Source organism: Protomyctophum bolini, assembly GCF_963924005.1.
Source record: "Protomyctophum bolini genome assembly, chromosome: 19".
Classification (NCBI taxonomy): Eukaryota; Metazoa; Chordata; class Actinopteri; order Myctophiformes; family Myctophidae; genus Protomyctophum; species Protomyctophum bolini.
The window spans coordinates 31,943,582-31,970,141 of record NC_137880.1 but is presented as its reverse complement, the minus strand read 5'-3'; the positions used below and the strand labels follow the sequence as shown (position 1 = coordinate 31,970,141).

The 26,560-nt window shown below is 44.1% G+C and overlaps 1 protein-coding gene across 4 annotated transcripts in view; it reads left to right on the top strand.

Moving 5' to 3' along the window:
• The first annotated feature begins 433 nt into the window (after positions 1-433).
• The window catches only part of ccdc85cb (coiled-coil domain containing 85C, b), a 57,878-nt gene continuing 31,751 nt past the window's right edge, over positions 434-26,560 (top strand). For all 4 annotated transcript variants that reach the window (XM_080791687.1, XM_080791686.1, XM_080791685.1 and 1 more), the window contains exons 1-2: positions 434-1,280; positions 1,979-2,513. In XM_080791687.1, coding sequence (XP_080647813.1) covers positions 1,086-1,280; positions 1,979-2,513 — 730 coding nt within the window. In that variant the 5' untranslated portion in view covers positions 434-1,085. The remainder of the gene's footprint in view (positions 1,281-1,978; positions 2,514-26,560) is intronic.

Below are 26,560 nucleotides of genomic sequence, written 5' to 3'. Positions count from 1 at the left end.
AAGTGTTATCCTTATCACGTATTAGTAGAGTAGAGTCGCTGTTGCTTTAAGTGGGCCGAGCCACTGCGTTGTGGTGGTTCTGTGCCGAGTGGAATAGTAAGAGAGTGGCGACACGCTTTGATCTCGCCGCAAAGCGGGTGCCTATGGGCTATAGTTCCACACATTGGAACTATCCCATTGAGATAGATTGAGCACTTCCGCATTCCATTTGTTACAATGGGAGTCAACGCTAGTGTCGCCACTCTCTTAATAGATTACTCTGTGTTCTGTGTACCTGCTGCTGAGCACTCCTCTACGTCTTGATTGGACGTCTGGGCTGGAATCCTCTTGAATGATTTCAAACCACAGTGTGTTCGCAGGAGGAGGAGGAGGGAGCTGTTGGCTTGAAGGACTGAATCCTTTTACTAGTCCACCACCACCAGACGGTGAAAGAGGCTTATCCAGCATGGTCGATCGTACAGGCGTTCTGTTGTTTTATGCTGCTGGTGGTGTAGTGTTTCATTTTAAACAAGCCCTTTTTATGTAGAATAAAGATTTTGTTTTTGCACAGGCCGCCTACAGGTTGCTGTGTTCTATTTTCTCGTCATTTGAACGGAGGAATGCCAAGCGAAGACATGTATAGGAGGACGATGATAGGAGCACTGAACATTGGTGTTGACAGGTCTCTGGGCGAGGAGGAACCATGAGCTGATTGGAAACACCTTCTGATTTTTATCGGTATAAAAAAAAACAATCGCATTTTCTTACTACTTTCGGGATGTGAATACTATGTAATACCATGTAAATACTATTTTCTGAACGCATCTTTTTAAACGGAATTTAGCTTTTGATCAAATATCAGTGTGTGTGAGTGTGCGCTCCGCCAGCCAATGCACGGGGTTGCCACAACACCACATTAATATTTGGGTTTTCATCAAAGGCCCCTATAGTGTGGTGGGGTAGGTCTTTAAAACCCCGGACAATCAATGTATCCGTATGTGTTTCAATTCCGCAATTGAGGCTTGGTTAAACGAGGCTTTATAGTTAATTACTTGACGACTTTGAGGAACTGATATCGGCGCAGGATAGCGCAGATCAGGGGAGTCATGCAGGCTAAAAGCCCGTCCGAGGGACCCAGAGATGACTTGGGCAAGCTGGGTGACGAGGACCTCCTGCGGTGCAGCAAAGAGGACCTGGTCAGGACATTACGGAGGGTCGACGGCGAGAAGATGAACCTGATGATCGAGCACGGGAACATGATGAAGGACGTCAACCGGCGGATGCAGGTGCACCTGCACGAGGTACACATGACAACAGTTTTAGATAGTTTTCTTCAGGGGTTTGTTTTTTTATTTTATATAGAAACTGGAACAGTTGAATGATAGAATGCAAGACATCACAGTGTTTTCCCTGGCTAGTAGGCTATGCACTATGCAGTAACATGATTGAAATATTATTTCACAAATTACGATTAAGCCTATGTGATGTTGACAGTGAAATGTAATGCATTGAAAGTTCAATATTGAGAATAGTTGTTAACTTGTTTTGATATAATAAATCACAGTAGGCTATATATAGCACAGTGGTTCACAACCTGTGGGTCCCCACATGATTTTTTTTGGGGAGGGGGTTCCCCCAGATGTCAGTAAAGTGACAATTTAAGGATTTAAGCCCTTTAATCTTAACCCGCTCACGATTTTTGAACAATTTTGCATATTTCTTACATTTCGTACATTTCAGTAAAGTAAAGTTTGTGTGTTCCTGATAACCAGCATTCCACATTAGAGGGCATCACATCATGAGATTTGTAGTTGAGTGATTTCTGAACCATAAAGAGAGACTAAAGTAATTTCAGACATTGTTGACATTTGAGTGGCTGGAATTGTGACAATACTGAAAAGATTCCACAACTTCACATCATCAACAATGGTGGAAAACACATGAAAATATCTTGCTAATCATTGACCTGCATTTTATTTGTATAATCGTTGGCCATTAGATCCGGAGCCTGAAGGAGATAAACCAGAAGCTCCAGGACGACAATCACGAGCTCCGCGAGCTCTGCTGCTTCCTGGACGACGACCGGCAGAAGGGCAAGAAGCTGTCCCGGGAGTGGCAGCGCTTCGGCCGTTTCACGGCCAGCGCCATGTGGAAGGAGGTGGGCACCTACATGCTGAAGCTCAAGGAGCTGGAGGCCAACCAGGACCTGGTGGTGCGGGAGAACTCTGAGCTGAAGGAGATCGTCCTGATGCTGGACGAGGAGAGGAGCGGCGCCGGCTCGCGGAGCTCCATAGACAGTCAGTCCAGCCTAAGCAACCTGAACGGGGGCACCGGCACCGTCAGGGACGTCGGGGACGGTAGTAGCACCTCGAGCACTGGCAGCGGCGGCAGCCCCGACCACCACAATCACAGCCACGGCCACACGCACAACAAGCCCGGCGCGGAGAGCGGTAAGCTGGGCACCATGACGAGGAGGTCCATGGATGATCTGTCGGCGCCTCACCACCACAGGAGCATCCCTAATGGACTCAATGGTAAGTTCACATACAGATATCTTAACACCTGTAGGCCCAATAGGCCACGGCCAGTGATCGTAACTTTGTTATGCATTATTAGGCCACGGACCCCCATTAGACGCGTCCCATGTTCAAGGATACCTGGGGGTCCACTGTGGTGTGAAGACATGTGATGCCGGTCCCATATATACTCTCATCCATGCACACAGGCACAGTCTCAGCTGTTGGCCCAGGTGTGACATTTGAAATTGACACGTTTGTTTATCTCATGTTGAGTTCGAAATGTCAGTTGGAGATGATTGGCAGGGGAGATTTGGCACACTGGAATGTTGTCTGGCGACTGGTCTGGAAGTAATGCGGTGTGTAAGTAACACACCGTGTTGCATTGCAAGTTGTAACATTTATAAAACGTATTTAGTAATGACTAATAAGTGAGTGCGTTTATAAACAAAAGCTTTCAGTGTAGTTGCTGCTGCCCTCGTGTCCCCTGTGTGAGATGTCGGATACATAGTGAGGTTGGTCTTTTGTTTTGTGGTTGTACACTGTCACTGTTGATCTTAAATCTTTTCCATTCTTTGGAATGCAGCACTGGCTCATTGCTTAAAGGACAACTTTATCCATTTTCAACTTATCTTATCTTCATATAATTGGTCCACACTAATGCTCATTATAATAATGGTAACATTTTTTCACGGAGGAGGGCTGTAGACTGTTCAGAAACCCGCCTACCTACCAGTGACATCGTCGAAATCTATTCGTGGAAAGTTAGCATGCTATAATGGAAGCCATTGTTCTCACGTTAATAATAATATAAATACATTTTATAATAAACCTGCCTAATGATGATGTCACTGGTAGTGGTAGGTGGGTTTCTGAAGTGACCGCGGCCCTCCTCTGAGACACAGACCAACTAGGAAAATTGACCGACTGCATGTTGTTATTGTTTTGTCAAGCTGACAATTCTATAAACCCACACCAACAAATGAGTATTTCTGGTAGCACATATACGTGTAGCAGAGTTTTGAGCTTGTAGATCAGCTATTTTGCAATTTTTTAAAACCCCTCTACTATGACCACAATAGGGGCACCAGTGTGCCTTAACTAATGGTGTTTTAAATAAAACAAAACACCACTGGAGCAGAGCCTGTGTGCGGACTTTCTTCATTCACAATAGGGATACCACTTTGAAAGTGGTTAACAAAACATTGGCTGCATAATTGCCAATTAAAAAAAAAAAAGTATAATAATGGCTGATACTGTATGTTAAACACTGCATGAGGATGCTAAACGCACACCAGTCTTAAATAGTGGTGCCAGCTCACGGCAGAAACATCTAAAAAAGACGAAAGAGTGGCCGCACACGCTGATAGCCAAAGTGCCGATTATTTATTAGGACGCAGAGTAGGAACCAACGTTTGATACTGTATGTTAGCCAAAGCCATTATATTGGTCTGGCTGTACAGTACACACACACACACACACACACACACACACACACACACACACACACACACACACACACACACACACAGAGAGAAACATGCTAGATGCCTAATAACCTGCCGCATGGTCATTGGTCATAGATGAAGATCGTACAGTAGGCTGGTCTGTGATGACAACAAACACCATATGCTGATGAAAATAAATGCTACGGATTAGAGTGAGGTCTCAGCTTATCCTCAGTCACTAAGTCTTGATTGGGGTGCTTATGACACACACACACACACACACACACACACACACACACACACACACACACACAAAAGCATGCTTAAGTGGCCTTGTCAATACCTCACTCGCCAAATCAGAGGAATCTGTTGTGATTTAGGTCACTGCTCTTGCGGTTCTTGAGGAAGAGGGCTTATCTTAATTAGTTTTAGATGGGCTCGCAGAAATTGATTTTTGGAGTTGTCCAATGATTATTGTCTTTGTCTTCGGCTGTGGAGGAGCGTGGAGGCCACACGAGCCATGTGTCATTTAAAAGAATCGTATGCACTGCACGGGACCAGAAATCAATGTCCCTGTTTCAGAAGAGAGGGAGAGAGATGAAAACGCTGCAATGGAACAGGAATCTAGCACTCTAAGCCTCAGATTAGCCAGCACATGGACCAATAACTCACCATGATCTGTTGGGTAGGGTGGGAAATAAATAATTCCATGTCATCATGCTAGCAAAACCTCTCATAGGTGGAAGATTTTTAGAGTTTAATTGGCTCTGCAAGAGGCTAGCCATCTATGATGAGAGGTTCTCTGTGTGATGGGAGGTTCCCTGCCTGGAGCTGCTCAGCTCTGGGGCATCTGTGGCAATGTCTGGGCAGTGTCTGGGCATATACTTAAGCAATATTGTGCATGTAGTGCCCCATCACCTCTCTAATCAGCTAGTTGTCTAGACTAGAGGTGTCTTTTTTTGTGACATTGTGTGTCCCTGAAACTCTAGCTCTTGGTGTTCAATCATTGTCAACATTCGGATGGATGCTGTGAACGCACGCAGCTGGAAATGGAAAAGCCCCATTCTCTTGAGATTGGGTTCATTTTGAGGACAAACTACCCTGAGACTGATGCCATCTATGCCTCCCCAGAAAACACAAGCTTTAGCATGAGCAAACAATTTCTGCAGGGGGAATAAGCTTAGCTGGCAAATTGAAACTAACGACTAAAAGACAAAAGAGACTTAAGTGAGTGCACAGGCTGGGCAAACTATGAATACAGCATTACCACAGCACTGTAAGGACACCCACAAACTCCAAAATCAAACCACCATTGCCTCACTCTTGAGTTTTTGGTGAGCTTTTTATTTGTCTGCCATGACTGCCAGTCTGTGTGGAATTCTGTAGGCCAGGCTCCTGCTAGATTGTTCTCACAGGCCCTAATAAAGTCCAAACCCTCTATATTATTGGTCACCAGAGGCTGTAACAAATGAAAGCATAAACTGAGCTTTATTCATTGAACCACACAAGCCCTATTCCAAAATGTGCAAAAAGCATACAACGCATTTCAACGTGGCGCTTTGCGAGCGTAGGGGCTCCTACTTCTGCTGGGGTGACATGTTTTCTACAGAAGCGGTCCTACAGTATGTGGGGTCGAGAAGACTGGCTACACGGCAGCCCAAATGCCAGTGGTTCCCCTGGGTATTTAGCAGGCATACTCAAGAATCGCCGTTTGAGTGCTAAATGAACAGCATCTGTGTGGGTGGATTTCTTTTTTAAATAAAGGCACCAGGCTGTTTGTGATTTGAGGTTTTAATTTCTACTGTATAAACTTCTCCTCACACCTGTAATTCAATGCTTCATTTTTATCGACCATCCTTTTTAGACAGATACACATCCCACCCACACTTTGTTTTTCTTCCCAAAAACGTCCATCTCCCAAGTTCCATGCCTCCCCCCCCCCCCCCCCCCCCACACACACACACACACACACAAGCACACTCAAAGGGAGAGGGATGTTATGCTGAGCTTAACAAAAGACCCTCAAAGTGGCTTGGTAGTGTTTGGGGGAGTGACTGAAATGGTGGTAGGGGGTTGGCTGGGAGGTTGGGGGGGGCCGTATATTGTGCCAGGAGGAGGTTGGGTTTTGGACACATCCCGCTGCACTCTCTTTAATTTTATTTGTTGCGCGTTGACACTGTTGAACGCGCCTTAGCCACACCCCAGCATTTCCGTCCATTGGGCTGTGCACGTGTGTTGCTCATACAGTATGTAATGCTATTGTACGATCTGCCCAGCGTGACTTTAACAAGTGACTCAACACAGCACATAATGCACACAGAGCGCTGCTGTTTTTAATAAGCTACATTAGTTCTTTCTTTCTCGTTCTGTTTCCAGATGTCTCAATGTCTGCATTCACTTTCGGTGGTCCTGGAACCCGATTCCAGTCAAAAGACCCACTGAAATACGATGCTGTCACAGAGGCTTCACTTGCCTTGTAGAGAGAACTGACATCTGGTGTGGCTTGGCCTGAGTATAGCGAGGATATATGATCAGACTAAGTTGCAACTGACTTTTCACATGAAGGGGGAAAATGTCTATTATATCCTATAGTTTAGGAGTACTGTACCCACTGTCCATCAAACGGTAAACACACTTTAGCAGCTATATTTAAGATGGAGTGACAATGATGCCCACAAATCTCCCCACGACCATCACTGTACAATTTGTGAATGAGCTACTGTGAACTACGAGTTGAGCAGCACCATTTCAGTTGAGTAACTAGCCTAACGTGCTGCTTTGACATAATGTAAGACAGATGAGCTGATAAGACTCTCTTTTAAAAAAAAAAAAAGAAGAAAAAAAGGCCTGTTGACCTTAAACAGACCTCACACATTCCCCTGCCTTCTAACTGCCAGAAGCCACAGAGGACAATGTTTCTGCACTGAGGTGTTTGAAATATGCAGCCCGTTCCGCAAAGATTCCTTTCATTCCTTTTGGGGGAAACAAACAAAAAAATCTGACCTGGAATAACCATAACCATATTTTACCACTCATATTGCTTTGGAACAAAAAGAAACGGGGCTGGGACCCATTTGTTCTCCAACCAATTTTTATAAGTCGTGTTTCTCAAGCTGTGGGTTGAGATTCTAAACTTTAAACAAGGCTTTCTATTTTGGTTGTGGACCATAAACAACTTTGGCAGGGTAATGCTGTAATGCGGTAATGAGTCACTCTTGACTTTATGGTTAATACTTGTTTTAGAAACTCTGTGTGGAAGTGGAATTTGCATGTTCTCCCCATGACCCCTAGGGTAGATAGTGGTACCCTCACAAAAAACATGCAGTAATCCTGGTCTCTATACTGCCTCCCCCTGGCCTGTCAGGGCACCTGATGAAGGGGAAAGGAAGTGGTTGGAAATAACGTGTTCCTTCCATGCGCTACGTCCGACCGGAGAAACTCCCCCCTGTCAGGTGAAAAGAAGCGGCTTGGACTCCTCATGCATAGAAGGAAGCATGAGGTCGGTCCATTGCTCTCCCCAGGTTGGCAGAGGGAGTGTAGCGCCCAGGATTACATTACATTACAATTGACACTGGCTGGAAAAAATAAATAAAACTATAGGCACCAGCAAAAGTCTTAACTCATCATCATAACATTTTCAGGATGTTACTATGTAGAATGATTACATACATGCAGCCGTTCGAGAATAAATTAAAACTTCTATAAACCTTGAATCCTCTAATGTATTAAATCAACCTTGATGGCACAATTGAGGCTGTAACACATAAGCATGTACAGCCATATAATATCTCAGTCCAGCTGTCCCGTCATATTTGGCTATAATCCAAATAAGAGGAAAGGAACTATTTACTGTAGGAATGTTGTAGTTAATCCACCCTGCTCACATGAGCTGGTGTGTGTACTGTATGTATGTATGTACTATGTCTACTAGCAGCTATACTGTAGCTTCAGGAAAACCACAAATGTTCTCGCGGGGATAGAATGCTGGTGGTTATTTTGAAGCTATAGCTGTGCTCTCTTTTCAAAATGGCTATTTTAGGATTAGGGCATATAGTTTTCAGGTTGGAAATGGGGTTAGGCTAGTCGGGGTGAGAGTTATGGGAATGAAATGAGTCAATGGAAAGACCAGCATTAATGCGTCTGTCCATGTAAACATGCACGTACAATATGCATGCATGCCACAGGCCAGAGAGTAGTCCATAGTAGTCCAGTGACTTTTGTTGAACACAGGAGACCGTGGGCTAAAATGACACTGATGGATAGCTTGTACAGTAACCCCCCCCCCCCCCCCCCCCCTCTGTCCTATATTATTCTTCTGACTGCGTTACCATGGAGTCTGTCGTTGATATGCAATTCGATGCAATCTCCCTTGGAAAGAAAGTGAAACCAGAGATATGTGTGATGCACAGAACAGAAGAATGAGGTGTAGGGCTTTAGTGTGACACAGGTTAACCATGAATTGGATCTACGTCTGTATATGATATTTTGTTATGACATCAAAGGAAAGGGCTCACAATGACCTTGTGAGAATTGTGCCATGTCCCAGTGTGGATTCCTACATTTAGTCACTCTGTTGAATCAGCCCATAAATCCAACCACGTGGGCACAAATTGGGCTCAAATTAGTCCCAATTAGACTAACTGAGAAGTCATAAAATAGAGTCTGTTTTAACGCTGTGACCTTTACACTTTAGTAGCAGTTTTATTGGCTGTGTACAACGTGTGCATGTTGTAGACCTATGAGGTGCCACAGTGACCTCCCCCCCCCACCACCACCACCACCCAATATGGGGTGGGGAGTTTCACTTTCACAGTGCAACTATGGAATGTTTGTTTTGTTGCTAACATTAGTCAGTAAGTTCGTTAAAAATCGCTGCTTATTTTCATTTGGAGCCCAGGAAAATCTTCTATGTTCCTTCTTGGAAGACCGTGATTTTTCAATATCGCTTACGCCCCGCATAAACAAACAACTAATCAAACACAGCCAGGCAGCCAAAAGTCAGCCTTGGGTTACTCCGTGTTGGCAGTGTTCACAGTTCAAAGGAAACCAGCGGATCAACAGCACAATGCTGCTTTCCTCTCCGCTGTGGTGGAGTCGGTGTCAGCGGGCCAGCGGGGCTAAAAAAGGGCTTCTATCAGGAATAGGATGTTTCTCTTGCTGATATCCTGTTAGTGAACACAATTGAAACAGTCTGTGTCTGTGTCCTAAGGCGCTTGCTGGCTTAGTTTTCATAGACGGAACAGTTTGCCCTTCAGTTAGTTTAGAAAGTTAGTCATAAAACCTCTCACAAAGACCTGAATGAAACAATTTCAATCTGAAAGTTAACTTTCACCAACTTCTAACATGAGGCAGACGTACTTTGTTTCAAATGTCTTTATTGTGAAGCATTAATACAGAGCTTCCTTTTTGCATAAGTCGCATAAGGCAGACATTTGAAATGGCTTATCAGCCAAAAAGGCTTTGCTGATTCTGCCATCTAATTTCTTCCGTCTTTGGAGGAAACCCTGGAAATCCAGTTCATGTTGAATGGATCTACTCTAGTGACTGAGCTGTATCAGGTATTGTGTTGAGAGTTTCCCCAGGGGTGTGGCTGGGATGGGATGGCCTGCCTCTGTTTGTGTTTCTCTTTAACACTTTCTGGGTTGTGTTTCCCAGCACCCTGTCTGCCTGCCTGTGTGAGTCCAGGCCTGGCTGACTGATAATCCAGATAACACACGCACGCATGCACACACACACACACACACACACACACACACACACACACACACAGGACTGCTTTAGAGGGACAGCCACAGGGGTAACTCTTAGCTGTGTATTGTCAATGAAAAGCCAGCCTGTCAGGACGCCCCACATTCCTGGAGAAAACAAATGCAAAAATGGGTCTCTTCGTTTAGTGCAGCCGCAGGAAAACAAATGCATGGAGAGAGAACGAGGAAATGGAACAAAGTGAAGGGGACTACCCCCACCATACCCATCCCTCTCGGACTACTCTCTCTCTCTCTCTCTCTCCCACTATCCGTTCATCATTTCCTTCCTCACAGTTTCCTTTCGTTCCGTCCTTACTCTCTTGGAGACGAGCAGGCTTATCTTTCCCTTCTCCTCCACCTCCCTCCCTCCCTCCGTCTCTGCCTCTGTCCGCTCCCATCACTGTTGTGTGGTCGTCCATCTCTCCATTACCCCCTCCATCGTTCCCTCTCTCTCTCCATCCTGTCTGATCTGCTGTCCGTTCGTGTTCGTTCCCAGCAGCGCACCGTTTGTCCCGACAGAATGAGGTTATACTGTAGATGCTGTAAAATCTAAACGCTTTGCTCCTTTAAGATTGTCACAGCAATAATTTGCAGTCTCTTTCTGCATGCTATATTTGATGGTATATTGGTACCCAAATGTATTAGTTGATCCATAAAGCCTTTTTATAAATATGTCAAACAAAGTCCATTTCTTTCTATAGTTAACTACGCATGTATAACCCTATGCTGCTCCACTTTAGTCAGTGCAGAGTTTATGTTGACCTAGATGTTATAATGTACTCAATGTACTAGTACTGGAGGTGATCACAGCATGGTGAGAGTTGGATAGAACACAGCTTGTGCAGTGGTAATCCGGAGCTGTGCTGTACTGCATGTATGCTGGCAGCTAATTCTATACAAGCTCTTTTGTTTTTTTTTCTCTATGGGCTGCATAGAAATGTTGTCTATCATGTCATTCAAAGGATGTAGGGTCTAGCATGTTATTCAAAGGATGTAGGGACTCTGGCAGTTTGAGTCCCCCCCCCCTCTCTTGTCTCTGTGTGTTTCTCTTTGCCTATATATCTTGTCTGCCTGTCGCCCTCTCTGCCCTCCCCCCTCTCTAAATGCATGCCATTCTTCTGATCACTGGGCAGTGGGCTGCTGCTAAAGGGGCTGGGTCCCTCGGTCGCCCCGGCAACCACAATGATCACTCAGGCGGGCGAGTGCACGGCACCCAGGCTCGGCCTCAGAGTCACTGATGCGGAGGGAAGTGGAGGATGGATGGGGGCTGGAGGGTAGGGTTTGGGCATGGAGGGAAGTGGAGGATGGATGGGGGCTGTAGGGTAGGGTTTGGGCATGGTCGGCCCGCATGGCGGGTGACCCGTGCACAATGATGCCAGCCACAGTGAGGTCAACTGTGCATGTTAGTGCGTGATGTACTGCTTGCTGTCCCCAAATAACATTAACATGTGTTATTATTATTATTATTACTCCTATTATTATTTCAATGATGTCATTGAGCACCTTTCCTTCTCTTCTGTCTGCTCTGTGAATACTTCCCATGAAAGCCGTGTGGTTCACATTGAATACGGGGTGCAAATTAAGTTCACGGACGCAAGATAAAAGATAATGAAGTTAATTAAACGTGGTTGCAGGAGAGACAGCCTGTGGCGTTATTGAAAGACGTTTGAGGTGGCCTACGATTTCCAACCCACTTCCAGTATGCACGCCCTCCTCGTCCTCACACTATATGCATTACCATACTAACTGTCCCCTACTGTAACCAACAATAGTTGATAACCTAAATGTAACCGAAACAACATGCTCCCCCTACTGAGAGTTGAAAGAATCAAAGAGCACTTTGATCACGAAGTCAAATCACTGACACTACAACACACCATCCCACCCAATACATATTTGGCCTCTAATGTCTTAATCTAAACTGAATCGGCTATAAGCTATAGATTGGCCCCCGACCAATCAAATGGCGTAGGGAACCAGGCACCGTGCCTCTGAAGGTTTTCCAAATAACCAATAAGTTAAATAAGTCCAGACACCGGTCCAGAGTGTCTCTCGTCGTGTTGTCCTCTGTTCTGAATCTGATCCTGGACTTTGCTGACCATACAAGATTTTTTTAAGAGTGGCACAGCAAGCCTGGCAGCTACCTTATTGTTATTGATCTACACTTCTACAGTATGTCATTTATGAGATGCAAATAGTTGATGAAGAAGCAAAAAGTGTGTGTGTGTGTGTGTGTGTGTATGTGTGTGTGTGTGTGTACGCACTGACGGACTGCTGTGTTAGTCAGTTTTACCAAGGGGCAAGATGACAAAAACTCTGTAAATTTCAGCATCAGCAATTTGATTCTGTCTGCACAACATGACCTTCACCAGGTGGACAGTGTCCCAGGGGTCGCTAGAAGTCAGCAACTCCTCGACCGACGTCCTCTTCAGAGGCTCCTCTGGAGGCTTAGACAGGGCGAGGGCTCATCTGGACCTTTCTGCCCGTCAGCTGTTTCCCTTTTGGTCATCACTATCATCGGAGACCGGAGTCAGCATGTGGCTGCTTCACCCTGGCTGCATTTTAGACTGCACAGTCTGTCAGCTGTCGCCGACCTTGACTCGAACTGATATCGATTATAGTTTTCTCTGACACTCGGAGTATATAAAAATATATGGGTTGGAAGTCCAAATGCTTCTAGTTTGAGTTCATGCTTTGCATCGCTGAAAGGTTTGAAAAATGGGGATGCCAGGGTCAAAGAGCAGGGTTCTTTTTTTTCTGTGGGAATGGTGCATTTCATTATCTTTGAAGAGTCGATGTGTCTGTAGAAAGGTTGTGCGGCACATACAGCTTTGTTAAATATTGTGATTAGTTGAATAGAATAGATGGTCAAAAGTTCACAAACCAAACCAGAGGTCAAACGTAACCACTGGGCCACTAAAGCACAAGCGGCACAGGAGAAAAGAATGTGAACTATGACTTGCTTGCTGCCCCTCCCAGTTAGATGGATGAGATAATGTGTTTGAGTTTGTGCAGCGATCGGAACATCTGGAGTGAGTTGTCCGAGCCTGAACACTGTTGCTCCATCTTTTGGGAAGTGTTTTCGGAGCGGTTTTAGGTAACCTTGCTCCACTTTACTGACAACTAATTTCCTTTTGCAGGCCAGGCCCAGTGCCGTCGTCTCTCCCCTCTTGTCCGTTGCCAAGTCTGGACTGGGAGACTTTGGGGAGGACGGGGGGGGGGGGGGGGGGGGGGGGGACATGTTTCAGTTTTGCCTTGGGCTGGGCCTCGATGCAGACCTTTTCTCGTCTAAAAGCTTTTGTGTTACTGGAAAAGCCTGGAAAAAAAGCCAGTCGTGTGCTGATTCAGCTGGGAAGAGGGTGGGGGGGGGGGATTCTGTGTACTTGTGCGTAGTACAGCACACGTAGTGTGTGTGCGCGGGAGAGTGATATCAGAGTGTGGGAATGTCAAAGAAATTGTGGCTCTGAAAAAAAATCTGCAGGTCCAGGTTGAGACGTGCGTGCTGGAGTTTTGCTTTGGTTGGCGGAGTGGGGAGGGGGGAGGCATAGAAAGGGGGAGGAGTAGAGGGCAGGGGTACAGCTTTAGTGGTCTGCTGGGGTCTTCATTACAGTGAAGGAGGTTAGGAGTTTGGGAGGTCAAGCTGTGGAGACCCCCGGCCCCCAACCCCTGCACCCCTCTTAGCATCAAGAATGCTGTGGCCATCTGTCTACTACTGTTGTCCGAATCCAAGTTGTGCATTTGTGTCTCGTGACTGTGTGTGTGTCTGTGTGTGTTTGTGTGTGAGAGCGCGAGAGAGGGAGGGAGGGAGATAAATGCCCATTCATTCCCTCTGAACAGAATAGATCAGTTGGGGGTCTTTCTATTATAATGGAAGCCGTGAGTATTGACTGCATAGCAAATGACAAAATTAAAGTTTGGGAGGGGGGGTGTTGGGTTATTCATGCTGTTCATTATTCAGCTGAGAAAAAAAACCCTCCCCTCAGCATTTCACAACATACATACAGCTGTAGGCATTTAGGGTGATATTCTTTAAAACTGCAATCCCAACTCATCTCCTACTATACTCTCTTACCAGGGATTCAAACAAGCGTTGAAATGTCTAATGTAGCCATAGCCGAGAGCTCGTTTGGGAAGGCGAGATTATGAAAGTTATTTTTGTTTTCATTTCAGTTCATTTCGATAATTTCATAGTTATTTTTTTTTAGCCGTTTGGGGATAGACTTCCAAAAATGTGGGGCCCACTTTTGCAAATTGACCGGAAAGTAAACAGTAACGGTTGCCAGGGGAATCCTGGTGGACTGAGGACTTTGTCTGCTCCATTGCCTGATCATCAGTTAGTCAGTTTGAAGCCTGGTTTACTTTATTTATACTTTATCGTTCAGCGATGTCGCTCGTCTACAATCGGCGGTCGGCGGTCTACAAGCCCACAATGTGGCTCGATTGTGAGCTTGAAGATGAGCCGTTTATTGCGAGCTACACCCTCGCACGACCAATTATATATAAAGTAAGCGTTACAGTCATCCGTCTGAGAGGTATTGGAAGTCTTTCAGACTGCTGCCAGCTCTATCTGGTGGTGCTCTGGGACTCTATTAGACACAGCCATTCAAAATGTCTTATCAAGGCACTGTAATCCATGTAGTGTTGGGAGACGTGGGTGGGTTTGTGTGTGTGCGCGTGTGTTCTTGTGAGTGTGTTTGTTTGCACTTGATGCAGCCTACCAACGCGAGGCTAAGTTTGCGTATCATGTCCACAAATGTCCCTCTCTATCTCTGTTGGGAATGAGGTGAGCTCTCAGTAGTCAGTAGACGCCACGGTATGTGAAAGGATATTGCATTTTGTGTCCCTGTTCTGGGGGGCGAACGTTCGTCAGAAATGGCCGATCTACAAGCTCACAAGTTGTGGTATTTTCGGTGAAGATATTTGGGAGAATACCTGGTATGTAGAGCCCCTGGGTCAACCAAGTATAGGGTTATGTCTTCCTGCTTCTGCAAATTATCAACCATTTATGTTTAAATGCATACAAATACAATACCACTGCAAATGTCCAACTTCTCCAATAAATTAAATGATAATGATTAATGAAACATTTCCAGCCTTAAATCATCAAGTTATTCATTTATACCTCTCGTTCATTTGTACGTTCTATGCCAGTCATCAAAATAGCTCGTAATGTGTGTCAAGATGCGATTGTGAGCTTGTAGATCTGCTACTTGTCGACATGTGACATGTCATACGATACGACAAAGTAGACATCGGGCGTAATTTGTCCTATGTGGGCAACAATTTGTGCTCTTGTTATAACAACAGAGGAAGTCAAGTGCATAAGATGAAAGCAGTGTTTTGGTGGTAACGGGTCAAACACATTTGAAACGGAATCACACAAATCTGTGAATATCACTGCTGTTAGGGAGGGGGGGAGCGTGATGTAAACTAAACACGACTCCCTTTGACATTTACAGCCTTTTGCTGGTAATTCAGATCAGAACAAAGAAATAATATCATTTCTGTGCGTATAGTGCTCTCCAGTCTTTCTGTTCCGTGTGGGAGCTCAGCACTATACAATGCAGTGCTGAAAGCCAGAGAATCGACAGAGATGTCATGGCAATAAAATAAACATCTTGAACCTTGACATGCACCAATGTTTATGCGGCAGAATGACACTGGTTGTACAAAGTACAATAGACATTCACCAACTTCGAAGTGTGTGAGTTACCGTAGTTCAGTTTATATGACACACACAGTGACAATCTGGCACCTCTTCCAAACTCCAATAAAACATAGAAACGATTTTAAGGCCACCACATCCCACTTACCCGCGCTTGACTGTAAATCACATCGGCTCAGGTATGCACTGATGACTGAGCGTTTGATCCCTCTGATGTGACTGCGTGGCCATTGTGTAAAGAGCTTAGGTGACGGCCAATAACATGAAAATGCAGGACAGACAGCACTTGTAGAAATGCATTGTGTCGTTTCATTTGCAATGTACTCTACTGTACTCTCAACATTGCAGCGCTAGACTGCAGTCATGGCAGCTATAGTGCTCCTCGGCTCGAGCGCCACGGGACGTCCACGCGGCATTGCTTTTTATTTTGAAGTTAACTTGTGCCCCCCATCCCCCTACAGCCCCCCGTCTTTAACCACTATCGGAGACAGCCATGGGTTTCAGCAGAAGCACAGATCATGTCTGGTCACACGCAGGCTGCCGCTGCTTGTCTCTGGAGCCACTCTGTCTTGCCACAGCGTTGGCTTTTAAGCGCAATGTGATAGATTGATGGATGTTAGGATGGAAGTGAGCGATGATGAAAGAGCACAGAGAAGGATTTGGTTCATGGGAGTTTTTGAAGCGCATGCATGCATGGTATCCATTAGAGGATGACACAAGGAGGCAGAGAATGGAAGAGATGGAATATAGTAGTTTGTTTGCTTTAACCCATTTTGGGCAGGAACCCCTTTTGGTGTTTTAAAGCATTATGTTATACTTCAGCTATTGAAAAATAGATCTACAAGCTCATAGTGCGGCGAGCTTGTAGGTCTGCTATTTTTTTTAATTCGTGAAAATGTGGCGCAAATCTTTGAACAAATTCTTTCAGACTTTCAGGGGTCCCTGGAATAACATATTTTCAGATGGGAGTCGGCCGCCAATTACATATATTTTTGGGGGTTCTTGTCTTCTTGACATGGAAATGTTTGAGAACCACTGACCTAGAAACATGTTTTTTTTTTTAGAAAACTGTCAGGATGTAGAAGACATTTTGTAGAATCGGTCTCGGTCGAAATGGGTTAAAGCTGCTATCCGTAACTTTCCGTGTCTCCGCTCTTCCAAGAAGGCAGCTATTGCACTATAAGCGGTTCTCAAACCTTTTCATGTCAAGGACCCCCAAATTGACACTAATTAGCCCGCGAACCCCCATTTGAAAAGATATGCCTTGAATTGGTTAACCACTTAAACCCTACTGTATGTACTTCGTTGACCAGGGTATCCTAGGGCTCTGCACTTGCTCTGCTTGTTTTTCTTTCCCTCCGTGCCAAATCTTTTAGCTGAAATTACTCGATAAGCTCGCAACGCATTGAAGATTTGGCTATTTTTGCCAAACGTTCACGGCCACAGATCAGGGACTCCACGGTATTCATGGGGTTTAAGATGTTATTCGTCAACATTTTCTTATTGCAACTTTAAATGTGCTGCAAGTGATAGTTTATTCTTAAAAAGCTCTATATTCAGATTCCAGTAATTCCAGTAATGCTATTGTTTGTTCAGTATCCCCATCATCTCCACAGCTCTTTATTAAACAGAAAGCTCATTTTCACATGTGTTAAAAATGTCATCTAATTAGGAAGGAGAGAAAAGTCTCTCACAAAAAAGATTTATCAGCTTCATCAAGCATTTTACGCTCATGTTTTGAGCGTACCGTGATTTCCGACCATTTCTACGTTACGTGTGGCATTCATCTTTTTTTTTTGGCAGCGACTTTGGCCGCACAGTCCGGTCATTTTCACGTCAGCTCTGAGGCTGACTTATCAAGGATCAAAGCTTGTGTATAATATATGTACAGTATTTAGAATGCTTGTCGTCATGCTGAATCAATTATAATTGTCCCAAACCTCAAATAAAATATGTATGTGCCCAACATTTCTCAACATATGCTGCCTCATTGGGCACACTTGCGCTCTCATTTTGTCATTGTTATTTGTAATTTATAATGGGCCACTGTAGGCTACTGTATATTGATAATCATCCAAAATTAGCTATCGCCGTGATACGCACAGATGAAGGCAGGTATGCCACGTTTGATGAATGGCACGAGAGATTGTGCGTACCGAAAAGTCACACTCCTTTAGTCACTTTATTTATCGAAATGTTTGTCTTCCCATTTAGTTTCCCGACCTAAAAGTAATTTTCTCTTAACTAAAAAACTACAGAGATGTGGAAACCCCTGTTACATGGGAATATAGTACCATTTAACACGTATGTTAAGGGAGGAGTTGCAGCACATAAGAAAATATTGAGTCAAACTAGCAAAAATGGAGATGCAGAGATAAAATACTACACACACACACACACACACACACACACACACACACACACACACTCGTTGGGGTGGGGATTTCCAACTCTGAGTATGGTATTAGGGTAAGATGGCCACCTCGGGAATCCAGGAATATGGTCATTCAGAGTTTCTGGGAGTATGTGGGACATACAGTACTACATAGATCTAGCCTGAGTTCTGGGTATCAGATAAAGTCCCTTATTCACCCTCAGAAGGAATCAGCCTCTGCTCACTCACATGCTGAAGGAAGATGACACTCTGACAGCCAATTATATAGCCAGCTCATCTCTCGGCTCCCAGGCACAAATTGCCTCCCTCTTGATGCCGCTTTGCTCAGCTTCTGTTTTCTTTTTTGTTTTCTTTAGAGGGAGTTCAGAAAACGAACACAGAGTCCATCTATTTGCAAATGGATGAAAATCTGTACCGCATTACTTGAAGGGTTGCTTTTTCTTGAAGTGTTGGTTTTAAGTTGTCATAAGCACACTCCACGCTTTAAGTCATGAGAGTCTGATTGATAATATTTGGGTCAGCCACCTATTGCCAATGTTTTGACCAATATTTTGTCAAAAAGATTTCTTTCCTCATTAATTGGGACACAATTAAAGTTTCTATTTCAGAAAATTAATTTTAACATGGTGACATTTTACATTCAACTTAAATAACTAAACATGTTGCCTTAAATTCTTTATTTTAAAGTCTTTCCTTCAAACCTTTGTGGCCAGTCCTAGTATAAGACTAGCCATGGCGTTACAATAATCAATAAGTCTTTCAGCCCACCTGTGATTTGCCTCACACTAACTCAGTGTGTATTTAAGAACCAGACTGGCAGTGAAGCAACTTTGATGAATTCTCTCTCTCTGTCTCAGGGTGCACACCCATTGATGTTCCAGCACTACTGAGTCTCTCTCTCTCTCTCTCTCTCTCTCTGAGGCATGGCCTTGAGTCTGGTGGGGTTTCCATCAAAATGATTTGAATAGACGGATCCAGTAGGATCTCCGCCTGCTGCTCTTTTAAAATCCACGGCACGTAGTTCTGCGTCTGATATGCACCGTGTGAAACCAAGAACTCTCTCTCTCTCTCTTAAGAGGGTTTAAGGGAGTGGGGCAGAGGTGGCGTACACACAGAGGGTATCGCCCTTTTATAAGTATGCGACAGGGCGTCCCGTAAGAGGCAATTAAAGGAAGTACTGTAGAAGTGGGTGCACGCCAGGAGATAACCGGATAGTACGTATAGGCCATATAACTGCATCGCTCCCCGGTGCGATTCTGGATATCGACAAAAGATCACTATCAATATTTTTCTGACCAAATACGGTACCTCAGTATCAATATTGTGATGATATTGTTGTGCCAATGACACTATTGGAGCTTTCACACAATATTATACACTGAGATGTTTGATAGAAAATGACTAATGCCTATAGTCTATATTGTGAAATATCACAATATTAGGATCCCAGATGATATCTATTCTCAACATCAAAATTATATCACTATTTTGCACAGCTGTAATTCCACTCTAGACCCGCCTGTGTAGCGTTTCTTCTGTCTCCTGTGACTCTATTGTCCTGTCTAAATAATGGAGAAAAAACGGACTAAAGTATCATCTTAGAAAAATAATAGCTAAAAGAGAGGCACAGACAGTTGAAAAGTGTCAACTAGAAAGCCGGAAGGCTCAAGGTTGGACACCCAGGAGTCCAGGAATGACTGAGACACTTGTCCTCTGTCTCCCACTTGTTGCTATAGGGCAGGGGTCTTCTACATTTCTAAGGCCAAGGGCCCCTTAGCTGAGAGGAGAGATGAAGCAGGGACCTCCAAATTATTGTACACTACAAGTACACAGATGACTTGACAGCACTGTCAAACAAGACAATTGTGTTAAGATTCATGTTAATTAATTTGTTCACCACTTAAACCCTCAATACTTCGAAAACCTCTTTGCCAAAAATAGCCGATCTACAAGCCGGCTATACAAGTCACAGCGTAGCACAAGGCGTTGTGGGATTGTGGAAAAGGGATGTGAGGGTTAAAGTCAAAGTTTTTCTCTAGTCCTTCCGTGTTATGGAGTGTGCTCTCCTGGCTGCGTGCCAGCCAGGAGTCTCCTGTTGTATCTCTTTCTGTGTATTGCTGCCTCTCTCTAGTCTCTATCCGGCCTTTGACAAGTTTCTCCTGTCACTTTCCGTTCTTTCTCGCTGTGTGACTTCTGTAAACCAGTTGAGTCTTGCAGAAGAAGAGCGTGCAAGCAGAGCTGCATGGGTCTCCCTGCCAAAGGCGGCTTGGGTGCAATGGCATCCTTTTGGTTTGGTAAAAAAAGAAAACGAAATGAGGGCAAGGCCATGCAGCCTCAGTGAAAGCTGAGGTATCTGTATTGTAGGCATGGTTTGATTCAGTTCACCGTACTGAACACTACAGTAAATGCAGGTGCAAGGAAATTACAATTTGCAACACTTGATTCAATGCACAAAAGGAAATGAATATATATATAAATAATATTTAAATAAAATACATGCAGGAATTGTTAGATTTACATAGTCAAATGTAATAATAGTTTATTATGGTTTCCTGTTGATACAATATAAAGATATATATATTTAAGATATAAAGATTGTTAGAGTCTAGATAACCACGAGGCTCTATAGACCATGTATGCTGCTACTTGAGACGGGATCAAAACGATGTCATTGGTTTCCTTGGGTTTCTTTTTGGAAAGTTATGGTTGAGACGAATGAGCTTGTGGTCCATCGTAAACGTCATGTAAAATGAACGCGGCGGCAGCTGCGTCCGTTCCTATTGTGTTGACTTTGACTTTAACGCGGTGTGGTTAACCAGACGCATGGAAAGGGTGACAGATGGAGTTGATATGGAGCCCACCGTCAGGCTGCCGTCATCTGGTGGCGATGTTGGTGGGAGTGTGCAAAGGAAGGAGAAGGGTGGCGAGGACACGAGTAAAGCAGTGAGGAAGAGAGAGAGAGAGATTGAGGAGGATAGAAGGGAAAAGTGGAGGGAGTGGGGAACAGAGAATGAGAAGGAAGGATGAAGTGAAATAACAAAGGTGACTACCGTGCTACAATGCAGACTAATTTGGCCAATCGGGCAAAGGTTAGACTAGGAAAACATTTCCAAGACTCTCATCCTGTGTGGACAGTTGACAGATTGTTTTGTTTTATTAAAAGACAAGAATGTTGTGAACGACAGTTTCATATAATGAAAATGTAAAATGTTTTAGGGTAGTCGTTTGGTGTACACTGTACAGTAGCTTGGTGTACACTGTACAGTAGCTTGCAATATTCCGAAACCCTCTTAGTGATAGTGTCCAGTTCTCCCGATGATTCGGCTGGTTTCCAATAGGGGCAAAAGCGGTGAAAAACTTGGGTATTATATTCCTTAAAAAAAAGAAGATAATGGAGTTGAGAGCTGGTCCAGCGGAAAAAAGAAGGGTGTATGGGATTTTTCTCTATCACTCTATAACTAAACACGGGTGAACTTCACCCGAACACCTGCCTATAGAAAAACAGGGATGTGGGCAGGGAAACAAACCTACCTTCTATGATATAACTGAGCATCATGAAGGTACTGAAAGGACGCGCCCACCTCAGACATCAGCAACATTATGAAAATTTAAAAAAATATATAATTGTCTGGGTGAAAATCACCCGTGTTTAGTGTTCTAGGTAATGCAACGTGTTATAAGCAAGTCGTCTTCGCCAAAGTTCAACTTCCTGTCGTTACTAGATTCCCAGTTAGTGGCCAATCAGAATGCAAGGTCAGCAGAGTGGATAGAGGGGAAGAGGAGAAAGGATGAGCGATGTAGCATTAGCCAGCGAGTCGGACCCAGCTGGAGACTGGCCATCCTAGAATCTATACATCTACTATACATCCTGGCTGTGAGCATTTTAGTCAATAGCAATTGAACCCATCAATGAGCCAAAGCTCTACAGAATGCATTGTAAGCAAATCCATGCATGGTTGTGAGATTCAAAAAATGGGATTGATTCGTGTGATTCCATGACATGTTATTTCACAAGATTTTCATCCTCTTTCTTTACCCAGCTAGCAGCGTGTCCAGGAAAACCATTCATTTTCCTCTGTAACGTAATTTTTTTTGTCGCACAAAGATTTAGAAAGAACATTTAGAAAATAAGAGCGTAAAACGGAAGGGTCCATTTGGTTTCATTTTACGCTCTCAAGAGTTAAATGATTGTTAAACATTTGCATTACTTAATTTACAAGAAGTCTACAAAATGACATTCCAGAGAATGTCAAATAATTGTTATTTTGAGTTATGGTACCAACAACAATACAGTATGGAATTGTGGGAAAGAAATCCAACAGTAACAACATATTTTTCCGTTTTGGGTCGGAGAGTCTAAATGTCATCAAATAATAATAATAAATAATGGGCCTTGATATGAGAGGTTAAAAACCTCTGATCTATAATGACATGAATTGGAGCAATAAAAGATTATTTTACTAATTGATTGAATTGAATAGTTCGATTAACTGTTGCACGCCTAATAGTGTACAATGAAATGTAACGTTGACCGTGTTATTATTATAGTCCTAAATATGAGAAATCAGATGTATGTAGTTGTGATTAGTGAAGGCGTTTAGCTCCTAATAGCCCTTGGGTGGGTGTGGCCCCTCGTGTGAAATTCCTTCTGCGCAGAGCAATAAGATGAACACTGACAGGAACTTGGACGAGAGGTGCTGAAAACAGCATCTTGTCATCATATGTCTGTCTGTCGCAACAAAAACCCGGAGGCAAGTTTCATAAATTCTGCGTCTGTGTGTTTGTGAGCATGTTGCTTTGCTGAACACTAGCGGTCACGTGTGCAAAGATGGGAGCACTCCGAAGAATGTACAAATGGAACCCAATGGACGGCTCCAATTGGGTACCATTTATACACTCTTCTTCTTCTGCAGGTCACTTAAAGAACCACTTCACCACTGTTCAACGTATCTTCATATAATAGGTCCTCACTAATAATCATGATAAAATGGCACAATGTTTTTCTACTCAGTCTGTGTCTCATAGGATTGCATTGCAACTTTTCAGGACTAGAAAGCCTGCAGTTTTTATTGGCTTGTATTCCCCATCGATGATGTCACTGGAAGACGGTTTCTGAACTGCCCACAGCCCTCCTATGAGACACAGACCGAGTAGAAAAGAATTGTGCCATTTCTTTTCATGATTATTAGTGAGGACCCATTATACGAAGATAGGTTGAAAAGTGGTCCTGTAGTGGAAAGTTGCCTGTTCAGTTAAGTATTGGGATATGGATGATTACCTAGATTGATTCTGTGAGATGTGTCATCACAGGCTTCGTGATGGATAATGTGTTGCAGGACGCTAGAATTAGGCTCGCAGAAATATAATTATGAAGGTATGCACTATGCAGACTGGGTGTTGACGATGCATATAAATAAAGCCTCCAAGATTCAGCCAACACAGAAAGACAGAATGTGCTGTGTGTTTAGTTTAACAGCCTTTAATGTATAATTAAAAACCCTTGAATTTGCTGGTCATTCAGAACGCTTCTTTCCGGTCATCCTGTTGTACAGACCGCTGCTCCTAGGCCATAGCCAGGAAGAGAGCCGGCGAGGACATAATCCTTTTGTAACTGTCGCACACACTGGTTGCGTGCATAGACGGATTAACACTCAAGGAGGCCCCTGGGCAATTATATTGTAGCCCCCCCACACCTCCACCCCCCCCCCCCCCCCCCCCCCCCACACACACACACACACACACACACACCCAGCCGGCCCCACACTACCCACAATGGGCACACCAAACGCATTACTGTGTCGATTTTATCATACAGGATACAAAATCTTAAAAATGTTGTTGCTGTAAGTCCCTGTGACATTCTAGCGCCATGTGTCCAGCGAGGTGTTCTTGTACATCATGACTGGTGATGTACTTGTACTTCAAGCCGCCTCATGGTGCTACAGAAACAGGACATGGGCTCCTGAGTCCTGACCTACTCATGGCTCAGAAACCATTGGTTCCCAACTGTACATGCGACTCCGAGCCTGTGCGTACTGCGTAGCCATAGGTCCTCAGACAGGAAGAAGTGTGACTCTGGAACGTCCTGCCTGAGGAGCTCGGGCTTGCTAAATCACCACAAAAAGTACAGAAGGCAGAGGTTTATGGCAGGTGTGGAATTTATTAATATAAATTTCAACGCATCGCGTTCAGGTTTACAGTCACACACAGCACTATACACCAGACCTCCATTTGGTCGCCAGTGCCTCCTCTCTCTCTCCCCGGCTCCATTGGTGATTAACTGTTGACCTCACCTGCCCCTCTCTGCCATGGGACTGTAATTATGTTGCAGTGAGTCACAGTGGCCACCTGGTCACCACTGGCCCATACCCATCCCTGTCAGTCACCACTAATGTGTTCTGACGCACAGACTCCCGCGGGACGGGCCAGCTCAGCCTGCAGACGGAGGGAGGCCACAACGTCTCTGACCCGACTCTTGAGGGAAAACAATGAATTAATAAATAACACGGAAGTCAGATGGGGCTGTAAGATGTTATTCTTGCCTTGAGTATGCAATTTCAAATATGTCTGCCTGGTTGAGCGGCACTTGATTTAGTTCTGCTGATGCTGGAAAAGAGCCTCCACTTGAAGGTGAATGCATCACTTGTAAGATGAGATAAGCATTTCTTGCATTTGACTGACCGCGCCTGCCTGTAAAAATCACACCGTCAGAAATATTGGACGAGCAAGCTGATTAATTCACTCCTCATTAATCAGCGTTGTCATGTTTCACATCAGCTGTGATTGTAGTGTCAATGTTTGATTATGTTTTGCTCGTGTACTGAAAGAAATGTAGATTATCTTGATTGAATTGATTGAACCAGTATGGCCGTATAGTTACAAAAGCTATTCTAAAACTAAATGATTTCGAAAACACAGGACATGATGTTAAGTCCAAAGTGCCTATAGGGACTCTGCAAGGCAGGGGCGTCCTACTCCCTGAGCCATGCTTGCACTTGGCACAAAAAGCTTGTTTCCATTGTGGTCCATTGTACTCAATTCATGGGAGACATCACATTTCTCTTTTGGGTCTCAAACTAAAAGGGTTGTGACCCACTGCTCTAGGGGCAAGATGGTAGGGGATAAAAGTCCAATTATAATTTGAGGACAGCCATGTTTTTTGATGAGGTTGGCGCATGGTAGTAAATGGCAGCAAATCGAAATTATTCACACTTGAGCACTACTTGTTTAGGCTTCCAGAACACTTTCTTTTAAGCCTGGCACCACTTCGCTAGGGTTGACCGGCTTGAGCCCAAATTATGTCCTGCAATGACAGCCAATAGTGTAATTGGATCTCACCATAATAGTATACAATTTACATATAGTGGTTAAAAATAAGATGAACAATATAGCCTATTGTTCATTGAGCCAGGTTGGATACATATGAACTACTGTGTTGAACATTTGTTCATCCACCATGAAACTTGTCTTGATATATTTTTTTCCCGACCATTATTTTCCGATTAACTTGTGGCTACATCTGCTATTCAAAAATAGCAGATGTAGCTACAAGCTTATCGTGCCACGCCGTTTTTGTGTAATTTTGCTACTGATTTAGAAGGCATTTGTAGAATCGGCCTCTGGTCTTACGGGTTAAAACATAGTAGTCCGTCTCTGCATCAGACCCAGGTTGATGCTGATAACTATAGCAGAACACGGCTACGCTTTTAACATACAAACCTCAAGTATTCTATTCCAGTTTCTCGGCAGTTTTCAAACTTTGGAATGCGATGACAGGAGCATGTATCCCATAACTTGGAGCAAGTTCTAAACTTTCCAGTCAAAACAGAAAATCAGCTCGTTTTATAAGTTCAGTAACAGTGTTCCATGTCCCTGTCATCCAAAATTGATGCCTCTACAACACCCAGGCTGTTTAAAAAAAAAACCTGCCTTAGGAGACTTTGGCTCGCTGATTGACTATCAGGACTTATCAAGTCTCACTGTGTCTATGGATCTGGCCTGCTGTATAAAGGACAGTCTTGCATCACCAAGGGAGATAGTACGTGTCAGTTGGCCGTGAGACGATGGGGTGTGAAGGAGGTCTTATATAATGAAATGACCGGTTGATGAGATTCCATTAGGTTTTATGAGGCCTGTGTGTGCATGTACACGTGTGTTGCTAGAGTGCTACTGTATTCTTCATCAGATTGATTTAGGGCAGGTTAACCATCTGGCTATAAAGCCTCTCATCTCACTTGCTAATGGAATTTGTCCCCATCACTCTCCCCTTGGTGCGCGTGCGACCGTGTGTGCGTCCATGCGTGCTTTTGTGTGTGTGTGTGTGTATGTGCTGTGTGCTTTTGTGTGTGTATATACTGTACATGCACGTGTGTGTGTGTACTTTCTCTCCTGTATGCAAGCAACACTAATAAACCTAATGGCTATGAAGTCAAATGGGGGGGGGGGGGGCTATACCTCATAAACGGAGGGGGCCTTTTGCTACTGTTGTGGGTTTATGTCATTAGAACCCTAGTATGATATATCACTATACTGTCGACCAATATTTGAAACCCTTCCCTCCTGCACTAGTCTCTGTGTGAAATACGCTGCCATAATCCACGTAATCATCCAGTGATATCAATTATAATGCTGTATAATTATAGCTTGTTTGACACGGATGAACACTGATCATAAATGTCTGTGGAGTGTCGACTGTATTTTAGGGTGGGAACAAGGGGAAAAAAAATCTTTGTGTGATTTATCATTGCCATGATGAGGGCGGAACAATGTTGACTTTAAATTAAGCCATTTTACATTTCTGCATTTTGGAT